The sequence below is a fragment of the Pristiophorus japonicus genome, chromosome 15 (genome assembly GCF_044704955.1).
Source record: "Pristiophorus japonicus isolate sPriJap1 chromosome 15, sPriJap1.hap1, whole genome shotgun sequence".
Classification (NCBI taxonomy): Eukaryota; Metazoa; Chordata; class Chondrichthyes; family Pristiophoridae; genus Pristiophorus; species Pristiophorus japonicus.
The window spans coordinates 47,339,727-47,365,007 of record NC_091991.1 but is presented as its reverse complement, the minus strand read 5'-3'; the positions used below and the strand labels follow the sequence as shown (position 1 = coordinate 47,365,007).

Sequence of the window (25,281 nt, the reverse complement as noted above, 5' to 3'; positions counted from 1 at the left end):
TAGCGCGGATTACCACTATCGCTGGACGTCGCAAAATTTGCCAAACGGTGACCAGCAGTAGCGGTAAATCCGGCCTTGCACAACTGCATTTGTGACCAGAGCCGGAGCTGAATTTGATGAATGTCTGTAGACTAGGGTTGGGGCAGAAGAACATAAGAAATAGGAGCAGGAGAAGGCCATATGGCCCCTCGAGCCTGCTCCGCCATTCAATACGATCATGGCTGATCTGATCATGGACTCAGGTCTACTTCCCTGCCCGCTCCCCTTATTCCCTTATCGTTCAAGAAACTGTCTATTTCTGTCTTAAATTTATTCACTGTCCCAGCTTCCACAGCTCTCTGAGGCAGCGAATTCCACAGATCCACAACCCTCTGAGAGAAGAAATTTCTCCTCATCTCAGTTTTAAATGGGCGGCCTCTTATTCTAAGATCATGCCCTCTAGTTCTAGTCTCCCCTATCAGCGGAAACATCCTCTCTGCATCCACCTTGTCAAGCCCCCTCATAATCTTATACGTTTCAATAAGATCACCTCTCATTCTTCTGAATTCCAATGAGTAGAGGCCCAACCTACTCAACCTTTCCTCATAAGTCAACCCCCTCATCTCTGGAATCAACCTTGTGAACCTTCTCTGAACTGCCTCCAAAGCAAGTATATCCTTTCGTAAATATGGAAACCAAAACTGTACGCCGTATTCCAGGTGTGGCCTCACCAATACCTATACAACTGTAGCAAGACTTCCCTGCTTTTATACTCCATCCCCTTTGCAATAAAGGCCAAGATTCCATTGGCCTTCTTGATCACTTGCTGTGCCTGCATACTAACCTTTTGTATTTCATACACAAGTACCTCCAGGTCCCGCTGTACTGTGGCACTTTGCAATCTTTCTGCATTTAAATAACTTTGATTTTTTCTGCCAAAGTGCATGACCTCACACTTTCCAACATTATACTCCATCTGCCAAATTTTTTCCCCCACTCACTTAGCCTGTCTATGCCCTTTTGCAGATGTGATGCAGTGTCTGTGGACTAGGGTTGGGGCAATATGATGCAGTGTCTGTGGATTAGGGTTGGGGCAATGTGATGTACTGTCTGTGGATTAGGGTTGGGGTAATGTGATGCAGTGTCTTTCGACGACAGTAATGCAGTAGTGGTGGTCCTTCAAATAAGTCTGTGCTATGTGACCTTACTCATGTCACCCTGCCCCCTCCCCGCCTGCTAACCACTCGTCTGTTGTTTTCTATTTTGCAGATGAGGATTCTGAGGCACCACAACCTCCCATCGAAGCCTCCACCTCATCCCATCTTGTGTGAGTGGAGGAGGCAGATGAGGGCCATGCTGAGGACCCTCCATGGGAGGAACAAGATGATGAAGCTGTTGTGGGGGGTGGGTGGTGGACGGGCCGATGCAATCACCACCTCTTTTAGCTGTGGCCACAAGTTCTTCAGAGGAAGCCACATTCACAGGCTTCGTCCCATCCAAGGCACCGGGTCCAAGTCGTGTGCAGTAACACACCCCCAGGATTGAACCCAGTATGCCGTCTCTTCGAAAGTTGAGTTGACAAAGCCGGTCTGCTGAAAGACAGGCAGACACACACCTGGATATGGTGGGACTGTAAAAGGAGAGCATCAAGCTCAGCCAACAGCTCCTCGAGTCCTGGGTGGCATTTCCGGCAACATTGTGGCACTATCTGCGGACATGAGGGAGGGCATGTCCGCAGATAGTAACTGTGATGCAGGAGAACACCGAGACTGTCAAGCCCAGCGGCAATTGATGGTCTCGACTTCTGGCACTGCAGTCCCCAGTGTCATACTATGCACCAACATTAGTATCCTCAGCCAGGCCAACATCCCCAGTATTGAAGCACTGACCACACTTGATCAGCTCCGCTGGGCAGGCCACATTGTCCGCATGCCAGACACGAGACTCCCAAAGCAAGTGCTCTACTCGGAACTCCTTCATGGCAAACGAGCCAAAGGTGGACAGAGGAAACATTACAAGGACACCCTCAAAGCCTCCCTGATAAAGTGCAACATCCCCACCGACACTTGGGAGTCCCTGGCCAAAGACCGCCCTAAGTGGAGGAAGTGCATCCGGGAGGGCGCTGAGCACCTTGAGTCTCATCACCGAATGCTTGCAGAAATCAAGCGCAGGCAGCGGAAAGAAGGTGTGGCAAACCTGTCCCACCCTCCCTTACCCTCAACGACTGTCTGTCCCAGCTGTGACAGGGACTGTGGCTCTCGTATTCGACTGTTCAGCCACCTAGGGACTCATTTTAAGAGTGGAAACAAGTCATCCTCGATTCCGAGGGACTGCCTATGATGATGATGATGACCACCCAGATCGACAGCACCTATGAGTGGTGAGGCCGAGGAAGAGCCTTGCCACTCAGAAGCCGGGCCTTCCATACCCCGAGGGGGTTCAATGGTGTCTCCATTGTCGCTCTCCCAACAACAGCAGCGCACTGCGTGCCTCGCTGCACACCGTCTTGGTCCCAACGCGGGTAGGAGCAAGAAGCGAGGGGGTGGGTTTAGGACTAGCGGGAGGAAAGGTGGCTGCAGTTACAAGACTGCAAGGGTTCTTGTTTTGTTTTGCAGTTTTGGTTATTTTATAAATGTTTTAAAAGTTTTACAAATTGTCTTCGCTAAAAATGTATTTGTTTCAAAATTAAAGTTGACAAAATTTCATAAATTTACATGTTTTATAAATTCTTTTGTTCACCTTAACCATTCTTGTGCAGTGTCTCATTTGCAGAATAAGAGGGGGAATAGTCAACATGGTGGAATAGAGTGGGCAGGCAAAGGCAAAATGTGCCGTTCACTGTTCAAAGTGTTGAATTATGAGCTGCTGACTGTTACGTTCAGAATAACTCCACAAGACTGTATTGTAAGCTCAAACTTGTGACCTTGGTCTCTTTAATGTGACTCCAGAGTGAGGAAGCAGCATGGTAGATTACCTTTTATACCTGCTTGCCCAGGGTGCACAGGTGACCCTTAGGTCTCCCACAGGTGTGCCCCTTGGTGGCAAGTTGGTGAGGTTTACATACATATATAACACTGACATATTGGTGAGGTTTACATACATACATAATACTGACATAAGACTTTTGCAGTGGCGAAAACTCCACGAGGCCTCCCCTGTGGTGGTGGTGGCATAGGTTCATCACCAGGCTCCTCGTCCTCCTCTTCTTCCTCCTCCCTCCTCTCCTGAGGTGGTCCTGCAGTCCTCAGTGGCAAATCCTGTCCCCTCTTGATGGCTAAGTTGTGTAGCTTGCAGCACACCACAATGAACTGAGACCTGCTGAAGGGAGTATTGTAGGCAGCCTCCAGAGTGGTCCAGGCATTGAAAGCGCCGGTTGAGCACTCCAATTGTCTTTTCGACGATGTTGCGTGTGGTTATATGGCTGTGATTATAGCAATGCTTGGCTTGTGTCTGAGGATTCCTGAAGGGAGTCATGAGCCAGGTGGTGAGGCCGTAACCTTTGTCCCCCAGCTTCCAGCTCTGGCTTGTGGCTGACGCTCAAACAGGTATGAGACACTGCTCTCATGCAAGATGAAAGCATCATGGATGCTCCCTGAAAATTGGACATTTACAGCCATGATGCGCTGAGTATGGTCGCAAATGATCTGTATGTTCAGGGAGTGGAATCCTTTTCAGTTTTGGTAAACCTCTGGATTCTCATGAAGGTGATCGCAGGGTGATGTGTGTACAGTCAATGGCAGCCTGAACCTTGGGGAAGCCAGCAAATCATGCAAAACCTATAGCCCTCTCATTCTTTGCCTCCTTGATCATCGGGAACTTTATAAAGTCCATCCTGCGTGCGTACTATGCAGTAGTCACCTGGCGAATGCAGCAATGTGTAGCGAACTGTGAGATGGAGCATATGTCCCCTGCTGATGCCTGAAAGGAGCCGGGCAGTACAGTCCTGATGATGCTGGTAGGATGTAGGTCTGCCTTTATGAGCTGGCATATCTCTGTGACAACCTCTTTTTTGAAGCGCATACTTCGAACGCACTGTACCTCAGACAGCTGCAGATATGTAAACTCATCCGGGGGAGGGAGGGGGGGCGTGGTGGGTAGGCCTCCTCCCCATACTTCTGCGAGCTCTTTGATTATGCTCAAAATGCTCTTGCATAAGCCTTCTTGCAGCTTAATGCTGCAAAGAAAAAGCAGTCAGCAATAATGGCAGATATTATAGCCCCATTCTTTTAAATGTCCTTAAATAGCCTTAAAAATGAACAATAAACTCACAAAAACCTCAATGTGTAAAACGCAGCTTTCCCTCCAAATCCTTTTATGCACTGAACTTCTGCTCCATTTTTCAAGATGGCATCGTTATTGCCGAGTGCACCGTGGGTCCGATCTGGTAAGATTTGATTTTTTTGGGCGTGTTTTTGGGTGGGCGGTAAATATGGTGATATCAGCGAATTTTCCGTCCACGGCGATAGTGGAGCTTTTATGACGGCGATTGACGTCATAAAAACGGTTAAAAAAAAACAGTATTTAAATTTTTATCGCCGGCGTAAAACCGCTACCAAATTTTCTGCATGGGTGCTAAATTTTGTGCGCCACGTTTAGCGACAAAAAAAGTACTTTTTCTGCTCCGCCATGGCGGAAAAACAGGCGCAAACCTGCCGGATTTCTAGCCCTATGACTCAGTTGCTCGCTGTATGAATTTGCTAAAACATTAGGGAAGCCTTTTTAATAGCATCATCCCTGTTGAGCAGTCACTTGTCATTATGACATATTTTTGGCTTCAATATAAAGTTATGTTACATGGCTTTGGACTGTTTTGTTCTATAATTTACAAATTCATTAATGATTCATAGCCAATAAAAATGGAAAACTTAATTACTGGTTGTCTAAAGGTGAGAATCTGAAGTCTCAACTTATTTTAGCACAGGATGTGATGCCTATAGGCTCCCTGAATGTCAGTGGTCTAATCCGGTTTGTTCACATTTCACAAATTTCTGTGTTGCACTTTATGTAAGGGAACTAAAGAGCAAATGACTTGATATGACAATTCTGAGAAAATATGAAAGCTGATTAGCAACATTTAAATGTCCTAATACAGATTGATAAGCCAATGAATAGCTTCAAAAGTGCCTTGGTGTAAGACCAAGATGCCACCAGCAAGCAGTTGAAGCAGACACTGATTTACAGTTTGGTCCATAAGTTTGCAATGGGTGTCCATAGAAACATAGAAAATAGGTGCAGGAATAGGCCATTCGGCCCTTCGAGCCTGCACCACCATTCAATATGATCATGGCTGATCATTCACCTCAGTACCCCTTTCCCGCCATACCCCTTGATCCCTTTAGCCGTAAGGGCCACATCTAATCCCTCTTGAATATATCCAATGAACTGGCATCAACGACTCTCTGTGGCAGGGAATTCCACAGGTTAACAACTCTCTGAGTGAAGAAGTTTCTACTCATCTCAGTCCTAAATGGCATACCCCTTATCCTAAGACTATGTCCCTACCCAACACACCAACCCAGCTCCTTAACGCACCCAAACCCACCCCTTTAATGCCCTTACCTCCCCGAACCCCAACCCACCCCTTCTCACACCACAACCCACCCTTTATCCCTCCCCATAGTCAAAATGCACATTGTCTCTCATCTTCCAGAGGTGTAAGAAATTACCAGATCTGCCTGCTCCCTGCTTTTCTTATTTAGCTCACAGATCTCTTAAATTAGGCTTCCAAATTCCTGGTCTTCTTTGGAATTCAAAACTACGCTTCTGCACTGGCCCAAACCATAAGACTCATCTGTTGTGTCTCTGATCTGCTGCTCTGTTGCTTAACTTTTAAAGTAATGTTGATCATCTTACAGCTCTTCCCCCACCACTGCTGCTCTCTGCTGAGCCGGTGGCTGGCCTACTGGTTTTTCAGCTTCAGCTATAGTCTGTTCCTGGCTAGCATTTCACTCTTCTGGGCCGAAGTATATTTCTCCGCCGCTTCTGGATCTTATGATGACTTCCAACTTAGTCATCATCTTCTGCCCCACAACTGATCCTGCGCAACTCCTGGATCTCCTTTCCCACAGAAATACCTCCATCCTCCGATACTCTACCCTTCAAATAGCTTCTGGATTTCACTGGTCCTCTACACCTGTCTCCAAACTTGATCTCCAGTGTGTCTCAGGATTAAATGAGAATGCATCAAGAACATTAACCTGATCCCAAAAAGGTTTGCACAATTTCAGAGGTCTTTGCAAGATTCTGGAGGTCATCATGAAATAGTGGATTCAGGTTGGCTGTAGTTCAATTGCAGAGGGATTGTTGGTGGTATTTCTCCAGTGACTTGAGGTGTTTACCGTATATGGTCCATGTTTGAGCCATACAGGAGGGCGGGTATTACTACAGCCCTGTAGACAATGAGCTTGGTGGCAGTTTTGAGGGCCTAGTCTTCAACACTCTTTTCCTCAGGCGGCCAAAGGCTGCACTGGCGCAGGTGTTGAATCTCGTTGTCAATGTCTGTTCTTGTTGATAAGAGGCTCCAGAGGTATGGGAAATGGTCCACATTTTCCAGGGCCGCGCCATGGATCTTGATGACTGGGGGCAGTGCTGTGCGGCGAGGACAGGCTGGTGGAGGACCTTTGTCTTACGTATGTTTAGCGTATGTGCACAGTCGTCGTCCGTGTACTGTAGCTCATCGACAGAGGTTGGGTGGTCTTGGACCTGGCCTGGAGACGGCGAAGGTTGAACAGGTTCCCACTGGTGATGATGATGAGTTCAATTGTACTGATAAGCTGTATGTGTAGCTCTCCACATTTAAGTGGGGGTATACGTGCCATAGTGGCAACCAGTTGTTGATTTTAGTCATCATCATCATAGGCAGTCCCTCAAAATCGAGGAAGACTTGCTTCCACTCTAAAAGTGAGTTCTTAGGTGACTGAACAGTCCAATATGGGAATTATAGTCCCTGTCACAGGTGGGACAGACACTCGTTGCAGGAAAGGGTGGGTGGGACTGGTTTCCCACACGCTCCTTCCGTTGCCAGCGCTTGGTTTCTGCATGCTCTTGGCGACGAGACTTGAGGTGCTCAGCATCTCCCAGCTGCACATACTCCACTTAGGGCAGTCTTTGGCCAGGGACTCCCAGGTGTCAGTGGGGATGTTGCATTTTAAAAAGTAGGCTTTTAGTATTCTTGTTACGGTTCTCATTGTGACATTGTATGTTCAAGGATTTGGTATTTGAGCTTCCCACCCAGACTGATGCGCAGTATTCAGCAGTTGAGTACACCAGTGCAAGCCACTCTTCGTCATGTATGCACATCAGCACCCCATGTTGTGCCTGGGAGTTTTCAAATGAGGCTGTTTTTTCTTTTTACCTTATCACAAGTTTTTCCAGTGAGCTTTATAAGTTGGGCTTCTCTCCAAGGTTACACCCAAGTACTTCAGATAGGACTCATTTCAGACCTATTGGCTGCAAAAGGTGACATTAAACGGTTTGTTCTTTAGGTGTAAAGCTGTCACTATGGTTAGCTCGGAGCTGCCAGTATTGAAAATATTCCACTTTGAAAAGGTCGAGAGAGGGCTTGCCTATGCTGGTGAGGTGTGGCAAGGGAACGGTCAACTACCTTTGTATGGTGTTCCTTTTATTGATAAACACCATGAATGTTGTCAAAAGGCTAGCAGACATTGAGTTTTTCAATATAAAAAACAGGAAATGATGGAAATCTCAGCAGGTCAGGCAGCATCTGTGGAAAGAAAGAGTTTTCCTTTCGGGAAACAGAGAAAAAAATACATAAGATATGGGCAGAGGTTAAGGTCTGAAATTGTTGAACTCGATATTGCATCCAGAAGGCTGTAAAGGCCTAAACAAAAGATGGGGTGCTGTTCCTCGAGCTTGCGTTGAGCTTCATTGGAACAGTGCAGGAGTCCGAGGACGGAGAGGGCAGAGTGGGAGTGGAGAGGACAATTAAAGTGACAGGCTCGGGGTCACGTTTATGGACTGAATAGAGGTATTCCGCAAAGCGGTCACCCAATCTGCGTTTGGTCTCCCCAATGTAGAGACCATCATATTGTGAGCAGCGAATACAGTATACTAACTTGAAAAAAGTGTTTGTATAGTATTAGGCAGTCCCTCGTTTCAAGGATGACCCACTTCCACACCAAAAAGGGATGAGTTCACAGTTGGTTCAATGGAGGGACCGGACGTTCCAGGTCCCGAACTATATTTCAGGGTGGAAGATGCCCGTGCATGGATTCTTTTAATGTGGGGTGGCCATTGCACACCAGTCACCACATGGGCTTGACAGAGCTACGTCTTGAAGGGTTAACCAAGATGACTGGAGACCAAGCTCTGCTGCACGGAACTAGTGCACACACATACTCCTATTGTCCATAGATCGCAGTGTGGACTGGCCCGTGCTGCCCCTGGGCTCTCGCCTCTTAAAAAGTACAAGTAAATTGTCTCCTTTTCACTTTGGACATCCAATCCCTCTACACTTCCATCCCTCACCAGGATGGCCTGAGAGTGCTGTTTCTTCCTCGAGCAGAGGCTTTTTCCATCATAAGTTATTAATCAGAGTAATGGTTCCAACTTCTTCAATTTACTTACTCACAACCACACTGTCCCAGGTGATAGCTCTTTCACAGTATGACTGGCCCGGATTTTCCAATCAATGCTGAAGTGATGGCCCTCACCACTGACCTCGGAGGAAGTTGCACAAAAAGATCTGTCGATTTCACCTCAACGATAATTTGAATCTCACACCCAGTCCAAAAGATCTCCAGTTTCCAGCATCAGTGATATCAAGTTGGCTCAGCAGCCAATCATATTGAAGAATTCTCAGACAGCAAACCAGTAAGTAAAATGCAGGCTTTATCCTTCACTTTTTAATCATTTTAGAGCAAAATAAAGATTGGGATATACACATGGGTTAAGGTAGAAGCTGAAATATCAAACAAATTTTAAAAATAATAAACCATGAAATTATTATAATAGTAAAAATTAACATTCCACAAATATAAATTAGTTTTTCAGGGCCAGAACAGCAGTAATTATAACTCAATACAACATTAAAAACCCAGTTACACCTTGTTCAACAAAGCATAACTTTTTCATTTTTTTAAAAAAAAGAGCGATATTACAGCATAAAAGCGCAAGTTCTCATCAGTTCAGTGATTTCAAATGATTGTCAGCTGTGGGGAGTTCAACAGCGTGCCCTACGGAGGAGCAGGGAATGATTGATAGTAACTTCTGGATTTGCACGTTTAACTGCCGCAAGGTTGAGAGAGGGTCTTGGCTATATTGGTGTGGTGCTTACCTTGTGTGGCAAGGGAACGGATGACAACCTTTGTATGGTGCTCCTGTTATTAACATCATGAATGTTGTCAAAAGGCTAGCAGACATAGACTCTTTCAATCTTTGAAAGTGATGCATGGTAAAAAAGGCTCAGTTGCTTCAAACCGAATTGCGAACTCAAACGCTGAGAGTTTCGCCATCATTACAACCGCAAATTCTGGGCCAAAATTTCAGAATCATCTTTGTAGCAGTGGTGTAGTTTGAAACCGATTTTCATTATTTTTCAGTTAAAACCGTGAAACTTAAATTTTACAAAAACATTTAATATAGAAGGTTGACAATTTGTTATAGTAAAGTTAGTTGATCATCTAATGCTGCAAAAAAGCAATACAGTTCGATCCAGTTCTCTGCACATTTATTTAGACTTTACACATTACAGAGTAAAATATTTACATTGTCCATTTTGGACCAAATGTTTTTGACAGAAGTTAGTTTTTTTTAAACATTTTTATATTTAGATAGACTTCTCTCTGTCAAATTACAATAATTGCAAGTACATTTGAACTTTACTTACTGTTCCCTATTATAGACTATATAGTCAGGCTCGAGTGGAGCATAAACGCCGACATTGGGCCGAATAGCCTGTTTGTGTCGTATATCCTATGTAATACTACGTAACCTCTGAAACCAATATACCACTGAAAAAAATGATCAGCGACAGTCTGGTAGGTTTATATATTTCAACAATGTGATACTCAACTAAATGTTAATCTTTAATACTGAGTCTTAAGATACAAGTAGGAATTCTGGGTTGCTTCTGTGTTATTTTTAAATGGTGGGCGTTTTCTATATACACAATCACAAATACTCCCTGGGGAGTTGGGGGATGAGAAGAGAGAGCCTTGCTGAAAGAGCCAGACTGTTGAGTACATGAAACTGAGAAGTTTTTATTTTGCTTCTAGTAATCCATCGAAATAATCACCACTTCGACAATTCTGATTTACAGATTTATTTTTGAATAAGTATGAGCTTTCAGGCAAAGGCTACTCGGGGAATGGCTGGAATGTAGAAATGTGTAATCTGCTTCCCTCCTTCAGCTTTTTTGCCCTCTAGTCTGCTACATATTTAGGACAAACTGAAAATAGAGAATCCAAACTCTAAGCATAAAAGGTGTGTATTAAGTAAAGAAATTGCCATGCCTGAGATACTAGAAATTAAAATGTTTTGTCCTGCAAAATTGTAGATATACAGAATGGGCTCTCACTGAAGATATTAAATATAGTGCTGATTAATTTAATTTTACAAGTAGTTAGAAGAATTAGAATATTTAATTATAAAAAGGAATTATGGTTATACAAGTATAGACTTGTATGATTGATTTCTTATATACACACACACACACATATACTGTGGACTGATTCATTAGCTGTAATCCATAGATGATAATTTTGATCCACAGCAAGCTTCCTACTTATGAGTATTTTATCCCTCCCCATACCTGCCGTTTAGTGTAATCAATAATGATGGCTGGTTGGCCAAAATGGTCTAATCACGTGGGGGTGGAATTTGCAGTGGGTAATAACAGTGCATGAACAGCGTTCGCCCTAATTACCCCTTTGAAACTGACCGCAACTTCAGGTTGTAGCGGATGCGCATCTAAATTTGGGAACTCTGATGTTGTGATCAGTCATTCACTGCTCTGACACTAGCTGCGCTGTGCCCATCCCATCTACATCCAGCAATCAGTATAATCAGTGAAACTGACGAAAACGTTGGCTTTTCCGCAGTAATATCACTGTTAAAGACGTCATTAAATATTAGGCGTAACTGGAGTTTTAACAGTGTATTGACTGCTAAACAAACACTATGGTTTTGAAAAACTATTTTAATTTTGTCAAATTTTTCCATTATCATAAAAATTACAATAAGAAACTTTGAGAATTTTTTTTAAAGTTTGTTCATGATATTTCAGCTTCTACCTTATCCCCATGTGAGAGCCCCAATCTTTGTAAAAATGAGAGAGCAAAACAAAGTCAGGATAAAAGTAGCTTCTCATTTCCTGGTTCCCTGTCTGAGAATTCTGCAATGTGATTGGCTGCTTAGACAACTTGTTGGCGTCATAGTAGCATCGCACTAGGAAATTCCCACTACAGAGCGCTGAAATTATTTCAACGTCGAAAAAGGCAAACTTCTTGCCACAGTGATCGCGAGATCTCTCTGGGCAGCTTTCTTCGGGACCAGGGGCGAATGCCTTTGCTTTCCGCTGACCGCAAATTCTGGGCCATGATCTCCATCATTTGAGATATTCAGATCAACTTTGTTTTGTGTACTGTGCTTTTCATCTTTGAAAAGCCTCTAGTGGCAACTTAATCTTATTTTATACCTATTACAAGAACAGGAATTAAGTTACAGAGTAGCCATTTCTACTTTGTCATTATAATTTACACTGTCAGGATTTGATAGTTTAATTCCCCAGTCAACAGGGCAGAAAACCTGCGCGGTCATATTCTCTAAAGCTATAATATACAGAAAAAAAAAAAGCCTGATTAAAAGTAAAACAATAGAATAACCAGGGGCTTATAATGACATCATAAATGATAACAAAATTGTGCGTTTATCATCTTAACCATAAAATTAAATTAGCCTTTTACTTACTTTCCTGCATATATACTTTGGTCTTAATAAAAGTTGTTAGTTAATTAAAAATCAAACTGAAATTATTTGAGCAGAACAAAATATTCTAATGTTATCATTGCAGAATAAAGAACTTGCAAGCATATAACATTTTTCATGACCTGAGCATGCCCCAAAGTGTTTCACAGCCAATTAAGTATTTTTTAAGTGTAGTTATTGTTGTCATGTAGGGAAATGCAGCTGCCAATTTGTGTATAGCAAGGTCCTACAAACAGCAGTTGAGATAAATGATCAGATATGTTTTAGGTGGCGTTGATTGAGGGTTAAATGTTGGCCAAAACCCTGGGAGAACTCCACTGCTCTTTGAATAGTATCACAGAATCTTTTACGTCCACTGAGAGAGCAGACAGAACCTCGGTTTAACATCTCATCCAAAAAAATGCATCTGACAGGACAGCACTCCCTCAGTACTGCACTGATGTGTCAGCCTAGATTAGGAGCTCAGGTCTCTGGAATGGGGCTTAAACCCACAACCTTCTGACCCAAGAGGTTATGAGCACTACCAGTGAGCCAAGAAATAGCAATGATGATATGATTGACAGAATTATAATTAAATATTTACAGTTCTAAATAATGATAATTCAGAATCTAGTACACATAGAGGGTACATGTAATAATGGATTAGAAAGCAAGTAATTCTTATTTATTTTAAATACACATTCAACTAACTAATTTAACCATTTGAGAACTTTAGATAATCTTTTAGATCATTAAAAATAATAGTAATTTACCAGTTGTTTGAAAATGTAACAAAACAATATTTGTTAGCAGATTCATCAGCTGTGATGATTTCAGCTTTCCTGAAACAAACCTACACAGGAATCCAGTTTATTGCCGAGTTTCGCTCCTACAGCAGCACAGTTTAATAACTCAGCACACGATCAACAATTCACTGTTGTGTGATCAAGCCTAACAACCTTCCAGCATTCGACAAGAGTCTCGCAATCTTTCAGCCTCAGTATTGTGATCTGATGCCTGTATGAACTGTGATTGTTTCATTAATTTCTCTTGGTTTATCTGGCAGAAGATTGAAAGCATAGAATGCTATGAGGATAGGGTTATGCTAGTATCACAGCAGCAGTTAAAGTCATCTAATAAAGCTATTAGCTGCATACAAGAACTTGCAATTATACAGCACCTTTAAAAACAGAAAACATCCCAAAAAAAGTGTTTTGCTGAAGGAGAGGGACAAGTGAAGGTACAGACAATGGACCATGGTGCATTAGTTAGGCAGTTACAGAAAGCTTGGTCAGAAGTTTTTTTTTTAAAAAGAGAGAGAAATGGAGAGGCAGAGGTGTTTAAAAGGGAGGTCCAAAGAGGGGACTGAGATAACAGAAGAACTGCCACTATTGGTGGGGCAAAAGGAAGGATGGAATGAACAAAAGACCAGCACTGGAGGACTAAAGGATGCAACAGGGAATGTTAAGCTGATGGAAGTTGCAGAAATAGGATGAGATGTAAGGTACGAGAAGCTGCAGGCAATAGGAGATGGAAATAAGTGGTCTTAGTAAATGGATAGGATGTTTGGTTTGAAGCTCAGCTTTAGATCAAAAAGAATATCAAGTGTTTATAGAGTCTGGATGAGCCTGAGAAACTGACTGGGGAAAGGGATATATGGGTGGAGAGAGGGGAACAAAGTCAGGTACAAGAAAGAAGACTTGCATTTATATAGCATCTTTCACAAATTGAGGAGGTCCCAAACCACTTTACAGCCAATGAAGTAGTTTTGAAGTGTAGTTACTGTTGTAATGTAGGAAATGCAGCAGCCAAATTGCACATAGCAAGGTTGCACAAACAGCAATTAGGTATGTGACCAGTCATCTGTTTTGGCTATGTAGATTTAGGGATAAATTTTGGCCAGGAGAAGCGAGCAATGTTAGGCAGTGCCAAACACCAATGGCCTTTCTGATATTTAGTTGGAGGAAAGCCTTGTCCCCAGTTTGCTCTTGTTCTCTAATAAGAATATGCAACAAAAAAAAAAGCACGTTAACTCCCAGAGCTAGGCAGGATGTAAAAAGGGGAAGAAAAGTACAGAAAAAGACTGAAAGGGAAAACAAGACAAAAAGACACGGAAAAGTGTTTGAATAATCATTTATCAATCCCACCATTACATTTCACGGAGGTAATGCATTATTGGGTCTATTTTGCAGTAGTGAAAGCTATATTTTGACTGCTGTTCATGTAAAGTTGGGAGTAAGCAAACTCCAACATACACTCAAATGCATACATGTAGCATTTGTTTTTTAACGATTGAAAAGAGCTGACTCTCGTGACCTACTTTCCAGCATTAAATTGTGAATTTAGTTACAGCCGACCACTGCAGTTTTAAAACTTTATATGCTTACTTTTTTTTTTGGCAGGAATGCACCAGTTGCTTTTCTACTCCAGCTGATGCCCATCCTTGCTGGTACCAATTTTTCCACATTTCTGACAACATAACTGGCTCCAAGCATTTGTTCCTTTAATTGCCAAGAGATTAAATATGGTTAATCGAGTAACTCAAGAAAACTAGTGACTTGGAGTGGCTGCATCAGTGGTAAAAGGACAGCAAACTCTGATTAAGCACGGATAGGCATCCTCGGTGACAAATAGGGCTAGTCACTTTAAACATGTTTGTTTTTAGCACGTTAATACTTCAGATGTACTCCCTGTCCTGACTGAAAAAAAAAATCACACAACTAGGATTTTTCCAATATTGACTGCCCTTGATGTACTATTCCACCACCTTACTCGTACCCTTTCTAAAATTAATAAGCCTTTTACTCAAAAGTTTAATTGTGTAGTATGAAATTGTAATATAATCCATGTTTGAAAGACTACGTCAAGAGGTTTAACACTAAGGATCAATTTCATAAATGTCCCCACTTCAGGATTAGTAAGATTTAAAAAAAAATTGATCAGTATTATTAGAGATGTGCTTAATAACCATCTTATTAGTGTGACACACACACTAAGAGGGACCACAAAGATAACCTAAAAACTTTGTCAGCATTACATGTCCTAAATTTATTAGTTACTGGTTACCCTTAATACCTGACTATTTCTGGAAATCAAACACCTCATTGAACAATGTACTGTAATCTAACCTACATAAGTTTCAGAAACATTTTATATACCGAGATGAAAAGTAAAAGTAAAAGTACAAGTACAAGTACTTTACAAGTACAAGTACAAGTACAAGTACAAGTACAAGATCAAGATCAAGATCTCAAATCCGGCTGTCTGAAAAATCGGAATTGTCCGAAAACTGGACATTTGAGAAAATCCCATTTGATATTCAGTAAAATAAAATCCGGAATTACTGTCCAAAAACCGGCGGGCCAGACTAGTTTTCGGCTTCGCTATGTTTTAAATGGCGTGCGATTGGTCCGAGCCTTGCCGAATGATCCTCGACCCGGCCCGACCCACACCACCATTAGTACTTTGTCTGTCTCAGTAGCATACATACAGTCTTGATTTTCTCGTCCGAAATCCAGAAAAATCGGCACGGTCTCGGTCCCGAGGTTGTCGTATTTGAGACATTATAATTGTACAACATTTTCTAAGTAAGTTGTTTGCTGTCCAGAAGTCCACAATTCCCGTGATAAACCTATACTTTAATAGAATCTATTAATACATTTATTGTAGCACAGTTAATTCGAATGATGTGAAACAATTTTCTATAACCTTCATTTTTACTTCAGAAATAAGATTCTCTTGTTTCAGCTGCTCAATCAGGTTTTCCATTCTCTTAAGCTTTCTTGCAGTCCCCTGTTCTTGTTGCTGCAATTTTTTTATTTTCTTCTGTAATCTGGAAATCTTTTCCCAGAGCTGGGCCTTGTCAGTATCCTGTTTACAATACGAATGTTCAACTTGTAGGACCTCAGTGACTATGGACTGTTGATTGTTCAACAGTTGGTTCATTTCACGCTCTTTTATCATTGTGAAGGATTCAATTGGTGTGTCATGAAGAATTGGTTCTGGATTTCCAATGGATTGAGATGGTGCAATATTAACTTCTGAATTCCTTTGGAATTGCTCATCCTGCTGTGTATTGGGTACTGGCAGTTCTAGTCTTTCATTGATTGTTATTTCATCTGTTGCAGCATGACCAAAAATTTCCAGTTTTGTTACTGATGTTCCCTCAGATAAAATGTTTCCCACGTGAATATGCTGAGAACATAGTTTCTTCTTCTGAAAGATAAAGTATGGGACTTTTGATTTGATAAAGTGGCCATTTATTGCATTATAATGTGCTCAAACTTACTACTTTTAAAATAAGGTTTAATCTTACGTGTTGATGAGTTGGAAATGAGAAGACAGTTGGTATAGCATGTGGCTTCAAATAGCGTATACCCCAGCGCCATTCAAATGAATCCGCAGTAAAATGGTCACTACATATGCATTGATGCTTAGTAGGAAACCAGTTGTCCCTTTTCATATTTTTGATCCATTTGTCAAGTCTTTCTTTGTTTTGCAGTGGAAACCTTTTTTTTTTTAAAAAGAGAAAAGACAAATTTGTTTGCTACATTAACAGTTTATACATAGTGTATTGTGAAACTTCTTTCTGGGAACTGCGACTCATGTTGAAGTGTAACAGTTGCATGGGTTTGATATGGAAATATGCTTTTGGGGATGTTTAATAAATCAATGCGATTATAAATTATACACAATGGAGTCCACATAAAGAAATACTGAAAGAACTTGATCATAAGTATATACATTTCTGACTAAAATCTTTTTTCTGTCATGTAAATTGTGTAATTCTATTTTTTCAAAATAATGATCCTTGTCTCCTGACTTTTCTGCCACTACTGGCTGACTTTCGAGCACCCTGATTTTTGAACATGATATGAACAATTTAAGCAGCACCTCACTCTCTGCTTGCCCCACTTTAACGCCGCACCTAGTTGGCCTTTGCAATAAAATCTAATGTTAATCTTGCATTCTCCATACAGTCCAGTTTCACTCTTCAAAGATATAAGACTAGTCTGTGAATGGGTGTGTGTGAGAATGTTAGGTCAGAACAAGATCACTTGTTTCTCCTTTTAGCCGTGCCGGAACACTACTTCAATAAGCCAGAGAGATACAAGAGAGCTGCTAACATCCATGTAAAAATATCTCAGCCTTCTATAAATGGGGATGGGGAAGAAAAGACAAGATTTTATTAGGAAATGCAGTAACTTTTATTACAATGAACGGTGGCAAATTAAGTTAAGATCACAACTCCATTTTTTAAATTCAAATTGTAGTTTTTCCCCACCCAGCTTCAATTAGATCTATGGATGTCCAATCCACTTCCATCCCCCACCAGGATGGCCTGAGGGCGCTCCGCATCTTCCTCGAGCAGAAACCGAACCAGTCAGCATCCTCCACCACCTGGCTGAACTTGTTCTCACATTGACCAACTTCTCCTTTAACTCCGCTCACTTTCTCCAAGTTAAAGGTGTTGCTATGGGAACCCGCATGAGTCCTAGCTATGCCTGCCTTTTCATGGGCTATGTGGAACATTCTTTGTTCCAATCATACTCGGGTCCCCTCCCTCATCTCTTTTTCCAGTACATTGATAACTGTTTCGGTGCCGTTTCCTGCTCTTGCCCTGAACTAGAAAATTTCATTCACTTTGCATTCAATTTCCACCCTTCCCTCACCTTCACATGGTCCATCTCCGATTCTTCCCTTCCTCGACTTCTCGGTCTCCATTTCTGGGGATAGACTATGGTCAAACATTCACTATAAGCCTACTGACTCCCACAACTACCTGGACAACATTTCCTCCCACCCCGCATCCTGTAAGGACTCCATTCCATTCTCCCAGTTTCTCCGTCTCCTCTGTTCTGACGATACCACCTTTCACACTAGTGCCCCTGATATGTTTTCCTTTTTCCTCAAACGAGGATTCCCCTCCGCCGTGGTTAACATGGCCCTCGACCGTGTCCGTTCTATTTCCCACACCTCTGTTCTCACCGCTTCCTCTCACAGAACCACGATAGGGTTCCCCTTGTTATTACCTTTCACCCCACCAGCCTCCACGTTCAAAGGATCATCCTCCGCCATTTCCTGTGTGATCCCACCATCAATCACACCTTCCCCCTCCCCTCAGCATTCCGAAGGGACAGCTCCTTGTGCGACACCCTGGTCCATTCCGCAGTCACTCCCAGCACCCCATCCCCTTCCCACGGCACCTTCCCGTGCAAGCGCAGGGGATGCAACACCTGCCCTTTTACCTCCTCCCTTCCCACTGTCCAGGGCCCCAAATAACCCTTCCAGGTGAAGCAGCAATTTACTTGTACTTCTTTCAAATTAGTATACTGTATTCACTGCTCAAGATGTGATCTCCTCTACAATGGGGATACCAAACGCAGATTGGGGGACCGCTTTGCGGAACACCTCCATTCAGTCCATAAGCATGACCCTAAGCTTCCGGTTGCTTGCCACTTTAATTCCCCGCCCCACTCCCACTCCGACATCTCCGTCCTCGGCCTCCTACACTTTTCCAATGAAACACAACGCAGGCTCGATGAACAGCACCTCATCATTCGTTTAGGCACTTTATAATCTTCTGGACTCAACAATTTCAGACCATAACCTCTGGCCATATTTGGCTCCCGCCCCCGCCCTGGATTTTATGTAATTTTTTTCTCTCTGACTCCAATGGCAGCTGGTATTTATTCCGCCATTCATACCCTTTCTCGAGACTAACCTTTTTCTAACTTCTGCCATTACCATTTCAAGTCGGCCCATCATCTTTTTTGTCTCTCTAATCTCTCTTGTCTTCCACCCTTTCTTCCCCTCCCCCTTTCAGTGCTTGTTAAGAATGTGTTCATTTTGAACATTCGCCAGTTCTGATGAAGGGTCAACGACCTGAAACGTTAACTCTGTTTTTCTCTCCATAGATGCTGCCTGACCTGCTGAGATTTCCATAATTTTCTCGTTTTACTTCCATTAGATCTATCTGAGCTAAAAACGATTTATATGTAGATTTAAAATTTTGGACATAGCAGCAAGATCGATTCCGTGAAAATGTTTGCGGAGCTATGTTTTTATATTTTGTTATCTGACAAACCTTTGAACTCACTCCACTAAGAGCTGAAGGATTTCATTAATCAGTCTTTATTAGAAACTCTTCAGCGTTTCCCACTCCGCCGAGCTCCACCTTACTGACACATTTGTGATCATATGGGGTTAATAGTGCACGTGACAGATTGTAAAGCTGACATGTTTCAAATCATAAAGATTTTACCTATAATATATAAAAGATCTTAGGTCCTGTCCATAAAACTTTTATTTCCTGTTGTTTTGTCACTTTTGTCAATTTTTTCCATTATAAATTTCTATGTCCACATTTATAACAGAAAATGCGCAAGCAAACTTTCCAAGCTGTAAAGTTACTTTTAAGGCAACCTAAATTGGTGAGGATATGGGTGACGGGCAAGCAAAGCTTAGTGCAGGACAGGTTACAGTTGGTACACTTTGGACAATTTGTAGTTTATGGAGGGTGGCGAGAGTCCAGAATTGACTGTGGTATGGATGTGTGTGTAAGGGGCATTGGAAGTGAATAGGATATAAGGTTTGCATTATTTGATGTCAATAGTGTGATCTGCAGAAAGTGATCTTGCACTGCTAGGGCTGTACTATAACTGCAGTCAGCACAGACAACTTTTGAACTTAGTTTTTAAAAAAACTCTTTACATTATTATGATGCAGCAAAGCTGACAGCTGATGGAACAGTGTTCAGTCAGCAATCAGTAGCTGGTGTGCAGAATTCCATGCATCTGTTTGAGCAAACTGTCATTTCAGCCCTTTGTTTACACTGCTGTTAAACATGTCCTCAATATTTCACCACTTGATGCAGTATAACTGAAAAGGAAGAAAAACTTGCATTTATATAGCACCTTATCACACTGTCAAAATATCTCAAACACTTTTGGGACACAGTGCGTATTATTCTATAAGCAAATGTGCCAGTCTGCTCCAGTGACATACCACAAACAGCAGTGAAATCAGCAATTCGTTGATGTACAAGATGTACAAAAAACTCACTGCTTCTCCTCGAGTAAAGATGGAGAAATGTTTTTATGCAGCGAGTTATGATGATCTGGTATGCACTGTCTGAGTGGGTGGTGGAAGCAAATTCAATAGTAATTTACAAAAAGGAATTAGATATATGCCTGAAAAGGAAAAATTTGCAGGGCTATGGGGAAAGAGCAAGGGAGTGAGGCTAACTGGATAGGTCTTTCAATGGCACAGGCATGATGTGCTGAATGGCCTCCTTCTGTGCTGTATGATTCTGTGAGTAGAACCATGTTTCTTTTTGCTTTTACCAGAACAGTCAAACTAAACTCATCCAAAGGATGGTACCTCCAATAATGGAACACTCCCAAAATGTCACGTTATAAACTTTGGTCTAGATTGTGCATTCAAAACCGGTGTTTCTTTGAATTTTTATGGATTACTACTTCTCTCAAGAGGGTCGTGAACCTTTGGAATTCTCTACCCCAGAGAGCTGTGGAGGCTGGGTCATTCAATATATTTAAAGGTGGAGAGAGACAGATTTTTGAATGATGAGAGTCAAGGGTTATGGGGAGCGGGCAGGGAAGCGGAGTTGAGGCCAAGATCAGATCAGCCATGATCTTATTGAATGGCGGAACAGGCTCGAGGGGCCAAATAGCTTACTCCTGCTCCAATTCTTATGTTCTTACAGGATAGTCTGATATAGTCATTCAGACCTTGTTCCACAAATGGTTACTATCTTTAAACAAAATACAGAATTTTTGAAAAATCTTAGTCTTGTGTATATGCGCATTCCCTGTAAGTGTAAAACTTACTTCCGGCAACACTTTTTCTGTCACAGTCCAATTTTCCTATTGACTTTAATGGGGGTGATTGATTGTGCTCATTTAGTTCTTCTATCTGAACATCCAGTTGGTGTTAGAAACATAGAAAATAGGTGGAGTAGGCCATTCGGCCCTTCGAGCCTGAACCGCCATTCAATAAGATCATGGCTGATCATTCCCTCAGTACCCCTTTCCTGCTTTCTCTCCATATCCCTTAGCCATAAGGGCCATATCTAACTCCCTCTTGAATATATCCAATGAACTGGCATCAACAACTCTCTGCGGCAGGGAATTCCATAGGTTAGCAACTCTGAGTGAATAAGTTTCTCCTCATCTCAGTCCTAAATGGCCTACCCCATATCCTAAGACTGTGTCCCCTGGTTCTGGACTTCCCCAACATCGGGAACATTCTTCCCACATCTAACCTGTCCAGTCCCGTCAGAATCTTATACGTTTCTATGAGATCCCCTCTCATCCTTCTAAACTCCAGTGAATAAAGGCCCAGTTGATCCAGTCTCTCCTCAGATGACAATCCAGCCATCCCTGGAATCAGTCTGGTGAACCTTCGCTGCACTCCCTCAATAGCAAGAGCATCCTTCCTCGGATTAGGAGACCAAAACTGTACATAATATTCCAGATGAGGCCTCACTAAGGCCCTGTATAACTGCATCAAGATCTCCCTGCTCCTGTACTCAAATCCCCTAGCTATGAAGGCCAACATACCATTTGCCGCCTTCACCGCCTGCTGTACCTGCATGCCCACTTTCAGTGACTGATGAACCATGACACCCAGGTCTCATTGCACCTCCCCTTTTCCTAATCTGCCGCCATCCAGATAATATTCTGCCTTAATGTTTTTGCCTCCAAAACGGATAACCTCACATTTATCCACACATTATACTGCATCTGCCATGCATTTGCCCACTCACCTAACCTGTCCAAGTCACCCTGCAGCCTCTTAGCATCCTCCTCACAGCTCACACCGCCACCCAGTTTAGTGTCATCTGCAAACTTGGAGATATTACACTCAATTCCTTCATCTAAATCGTTAATGTATATTGTAAAGAGCTGGGGTCCCAGCACTGAGCCCTGCAGCACTCCACTAGTCACTGCCTGCCATTCTGAAAAGGACCCGTTTATCCCGACTCTCCTTCCTGTCTGCCAACCAGTTCTCTATCCACGTAAGTACATTACCCCCAATATCATGCGCTTTGATTTTGCACACCAATCCCTTGTACGGGACCTTGTCAAAAAGCCTTTTGAAAGTCCAAATACACCACATCCACTGGTTCTCCCTTGTCCACTCTGCTAGTTACATCCTCAAAAAATTCCAGAAGATTCGTCAAGCATGATTTCCCTTTCATAAATCCATGCTGACTTGGTCCGATCCGGTCACTGCTTTCCAAATGCGCTGCTATTTCATCCTTAATGATTGATTCCAACATTTTCCCCACTACTGATGTCAGGCTAACCGGTCTATAATTAACCATTTTCTCTCTCCCTCCTTTTTAAAAAAAAATTGTGTTACATTAGCTACCCTCCAGTCCATAGGAACTGATCCAGAGTCGATAGACTGTTGGAAAATGATCACCACTATTTCTAGGGCCACTTCCTTAAGTACTCTGGGATGCAGACTATCAGGCCCCAGGGATTTATCGGCCTTCAATCCCATCAATTTCCCTAACACAATTTCCCACCTAATAAGGATATCCTTCAGTTCCTCCTTCCCACTAGACCTACTGTCCCTTAGTACAATCGGAAGGTTATTTGTGTCTTCCTTCGTGAAGACAGAACCAAAGTATTTGTTCAATTGGTCTGCCATTTCTTTGTTCCCCATTATAAATTCACCTGAATCCGACTGCAAGGGACCTACGTTTGTCTTCACTAATCTTTTTCTCTTCATATATTTATAGAAGCTTTTGCAGTCAGTTTTTATGTTCCCTGCAAACTTCCTCTCATACTCTATTTTCCCCCTCTTAATTAAACCCTTAGTCTTCCTCTGTTGAATTCTAAATTTCTCCCAGTACTCAGGTTTGTTGCTTTTTCTAACCAAATTATATGCCTCTTCCTTGGTTTTAACCCTATCCTTAATTTCCCTTGTTAGCCATGGTTGAGCCACATTCACCGTTTTATTTTTACTCCATACAGGGATGTATAATTGCTGAAGTTCATCCATGTGATCTTTAAAAGTTTGCCATTGCTTATCCACCTTTGCCATTCTATTCTAGCCAATTCACACCTCATACCGTCGAAGTTACCTTTCCTTAAGTTCAGGACCCTAGTCTCTGAATTAACTGTGTCACTCTCCATCTTAATAAAGAATTCTACCATATTATGGTCACTCTTCCTCAAGGGGCCTCGCACAACAAGATTGCTAATTAGTCCCTTCTCATTACACATCACCCAGTCTAGGATGGCCAGCTCTCTAGTTGGTTCCTCGACATATTGGTCTAGAAAACCATCCCTAATACACTCCAGGAAATCCTCCTCCACCGCATTGCTACCAGTTTGGTTAGCCTAATCAATATGTAAATTAAAGTCACCCGTGATAACTGCTGTACCTTTATTGCACACATCCCTTATTTCTTGTTTGATGCTGTCCCCAACCTCACTACTACTGTTTGGTGGTCTGTACACCAACTCCCACCAGCGTTTTCTGCCCTTTGGTATTCCGCAGCTCCAGCCATACCGATTCCACATCATCCAAGTCAATGTCCTTCCTTACTATTGCATTAATTTCTTCTTTGACCAGCATCACCACCCCGCCTCCTGTTCCTTTCTGTCTATCCTTCCTAAATGCTGAATACCCTTGGATGTTGAGTTCCCAGCCTTGGTCACCCTGGAGCCATGTATCCGTGATGCCAATTACATCATATCCATTAACTGCTATCTGCACAGTTAATTCGTCCACCTTATTGCGAATACTCCTCGCATTGAGGCACAAAGCCTTCAGGCTTGTCTTTTTAACACACTTTGCCCCTTTAGAATTTTGCTGTAATGTGGCCCTTTTTGTTTTTTGTCTTGGGTTTCTCTGCCCTCCACTTTTACTATTCTCCTTTCTATCTTTTGCTTCTGACTCCATTTTATTTCCCTCTGTATCCCTGCATAGGTTCCCATCCCCCTGCCATATTAGTTTAACTTTGTTGTGGTACTTACCTTTGATTGATTGATTGGAGTGTACCATATAACATTATCTTCCCAGTCACAACTCCCAGGTCCATTGGATCTGCTATTTCCCCTCACTGCCCGACCCACTCACCATTGCATCATTATCCCATCCCTTGGGATTTGGGACCTCATTTTAATGGCCTACTTGCTCCCTCATTGATTTCCTCCTTTTCCTCCATCACTGCCTCTGCCCACATATCTTCTCTCTTTGCAAGAGCTGGCACAGACAAGATGGGCCAAATGGCCTCCTTTGGCACAGTACTATATGATCTCAACTCCTAACATTTCCCCATCCCATTGGGCCTCCATCCTCAGTCGCCCCAACCCACCTGTCCCTTGACCACAAAGCCCCTCCTACCATATTTTCTTGCTCCTGCAATGCAAAACTGCACACAAGAATGTTGGTGGGGTTATGGAGCTCAAGTTCTACTCCACATGATAGTGCCTTCACCTGCTCCATCCTTTTTTTGCCCCCTCATTTTTCATGGCACCTTTTTAACTTCCTCCCCATGTGTGCACCTGTACTTTTCTCTGTTCTACTACCACCTTTTGCCTTCTTATCCCCAGCACTTATTCCTTCCCACAGCACTCGCCTACCAGTTTTTCTTACTCCAGCCCTGAATGGCCATTCCTCTTTCTGCAAATATGTTTGTATTGAGCTCAAGTCCCAAAAACCCACTATCCTCTTGCAATATTCTGTAATATAAACAATGAGTCACCGTTAATCAATGGTCCAAATATATTGTACAATACATAACACAAGACAAGGTATCCTCTGTCAACAATGCTACAAGCTATCCACTAGAGTATTGTAATATTGTGAGTTGAACTGCAGACCTGTCGACTAAGTGTCACTAATTTGGGATTCAGTTTTACCATGTAAATCATAATATTTCACTGATGTGCATTAAATGTGAATCAACACAAAAAGTGGTACAGTATATTGGAAGTGTCCTTCCTTCCTCCTGCTTTGTTTTAGACCTTTTTTTTTTTAAGTTGATATCTCCTAATTACTGCATTCTGATTGCCCCTTTCTGAACCTGGGTGGTGCTCCTGTGTTTATGGACCCCGGCCCAGCTCGGCTCCTCAATAATAAACATGATCACATCACTGCGTCCATTCTCGGTGCTTCGGACGGACGAGGATCTTTCAGCGTTTTCTACTTACGGGTAAAAGCCCAACTTTTGATTGTCGGATGATAACTGACCACTTCGGTTCGAACAACTGCCCGCCGCGCAATACCTGGGCATCTCCTTTAAAAGCGGGACCGAGGCGCGAGCTCCCCGGGAGGGGAGGGGAGGGGAGGGGCGGGGCAGGGAGGAGAGGCGCGGCCCGGCCCGGCCCGCGCGCA

At 42.7% G+C, this 25,281-nt stretch overlaps 1 protein-coding gene across 1 annotated transcript; it reads right to left on the bottom strand.

Annotated features, from left to right (window-relative positions):
• Positions 1-9,687: 9,687 nt before the first annotated feature.
• Positions 9,688-25,279, bottom strand: LOC139280734 (THAP domain-containing protein 5-like). Its single transcript, XM_070900397.1, has 3 exons — positions 25,098-25,279; positions 16,220-16,412; positions 9,688-16,119 (listed from the first exon to the last, which is right to left on the bottom strand). The coding sequence occupies exons 1-3, from the start codon at positions 25,178-25,180 to the stop codon at positions 15,565-15,567; spliced, it is 831 nt and encodes a 276-aa protein (XP_070756498.1). The 5' UTR covers positions 25,181-25,279; the 3' UTR covers positions 9,688-15,564.
• Between the last annotated feature and the right edge of the window lie 2 nt (positions 25,280-25,281).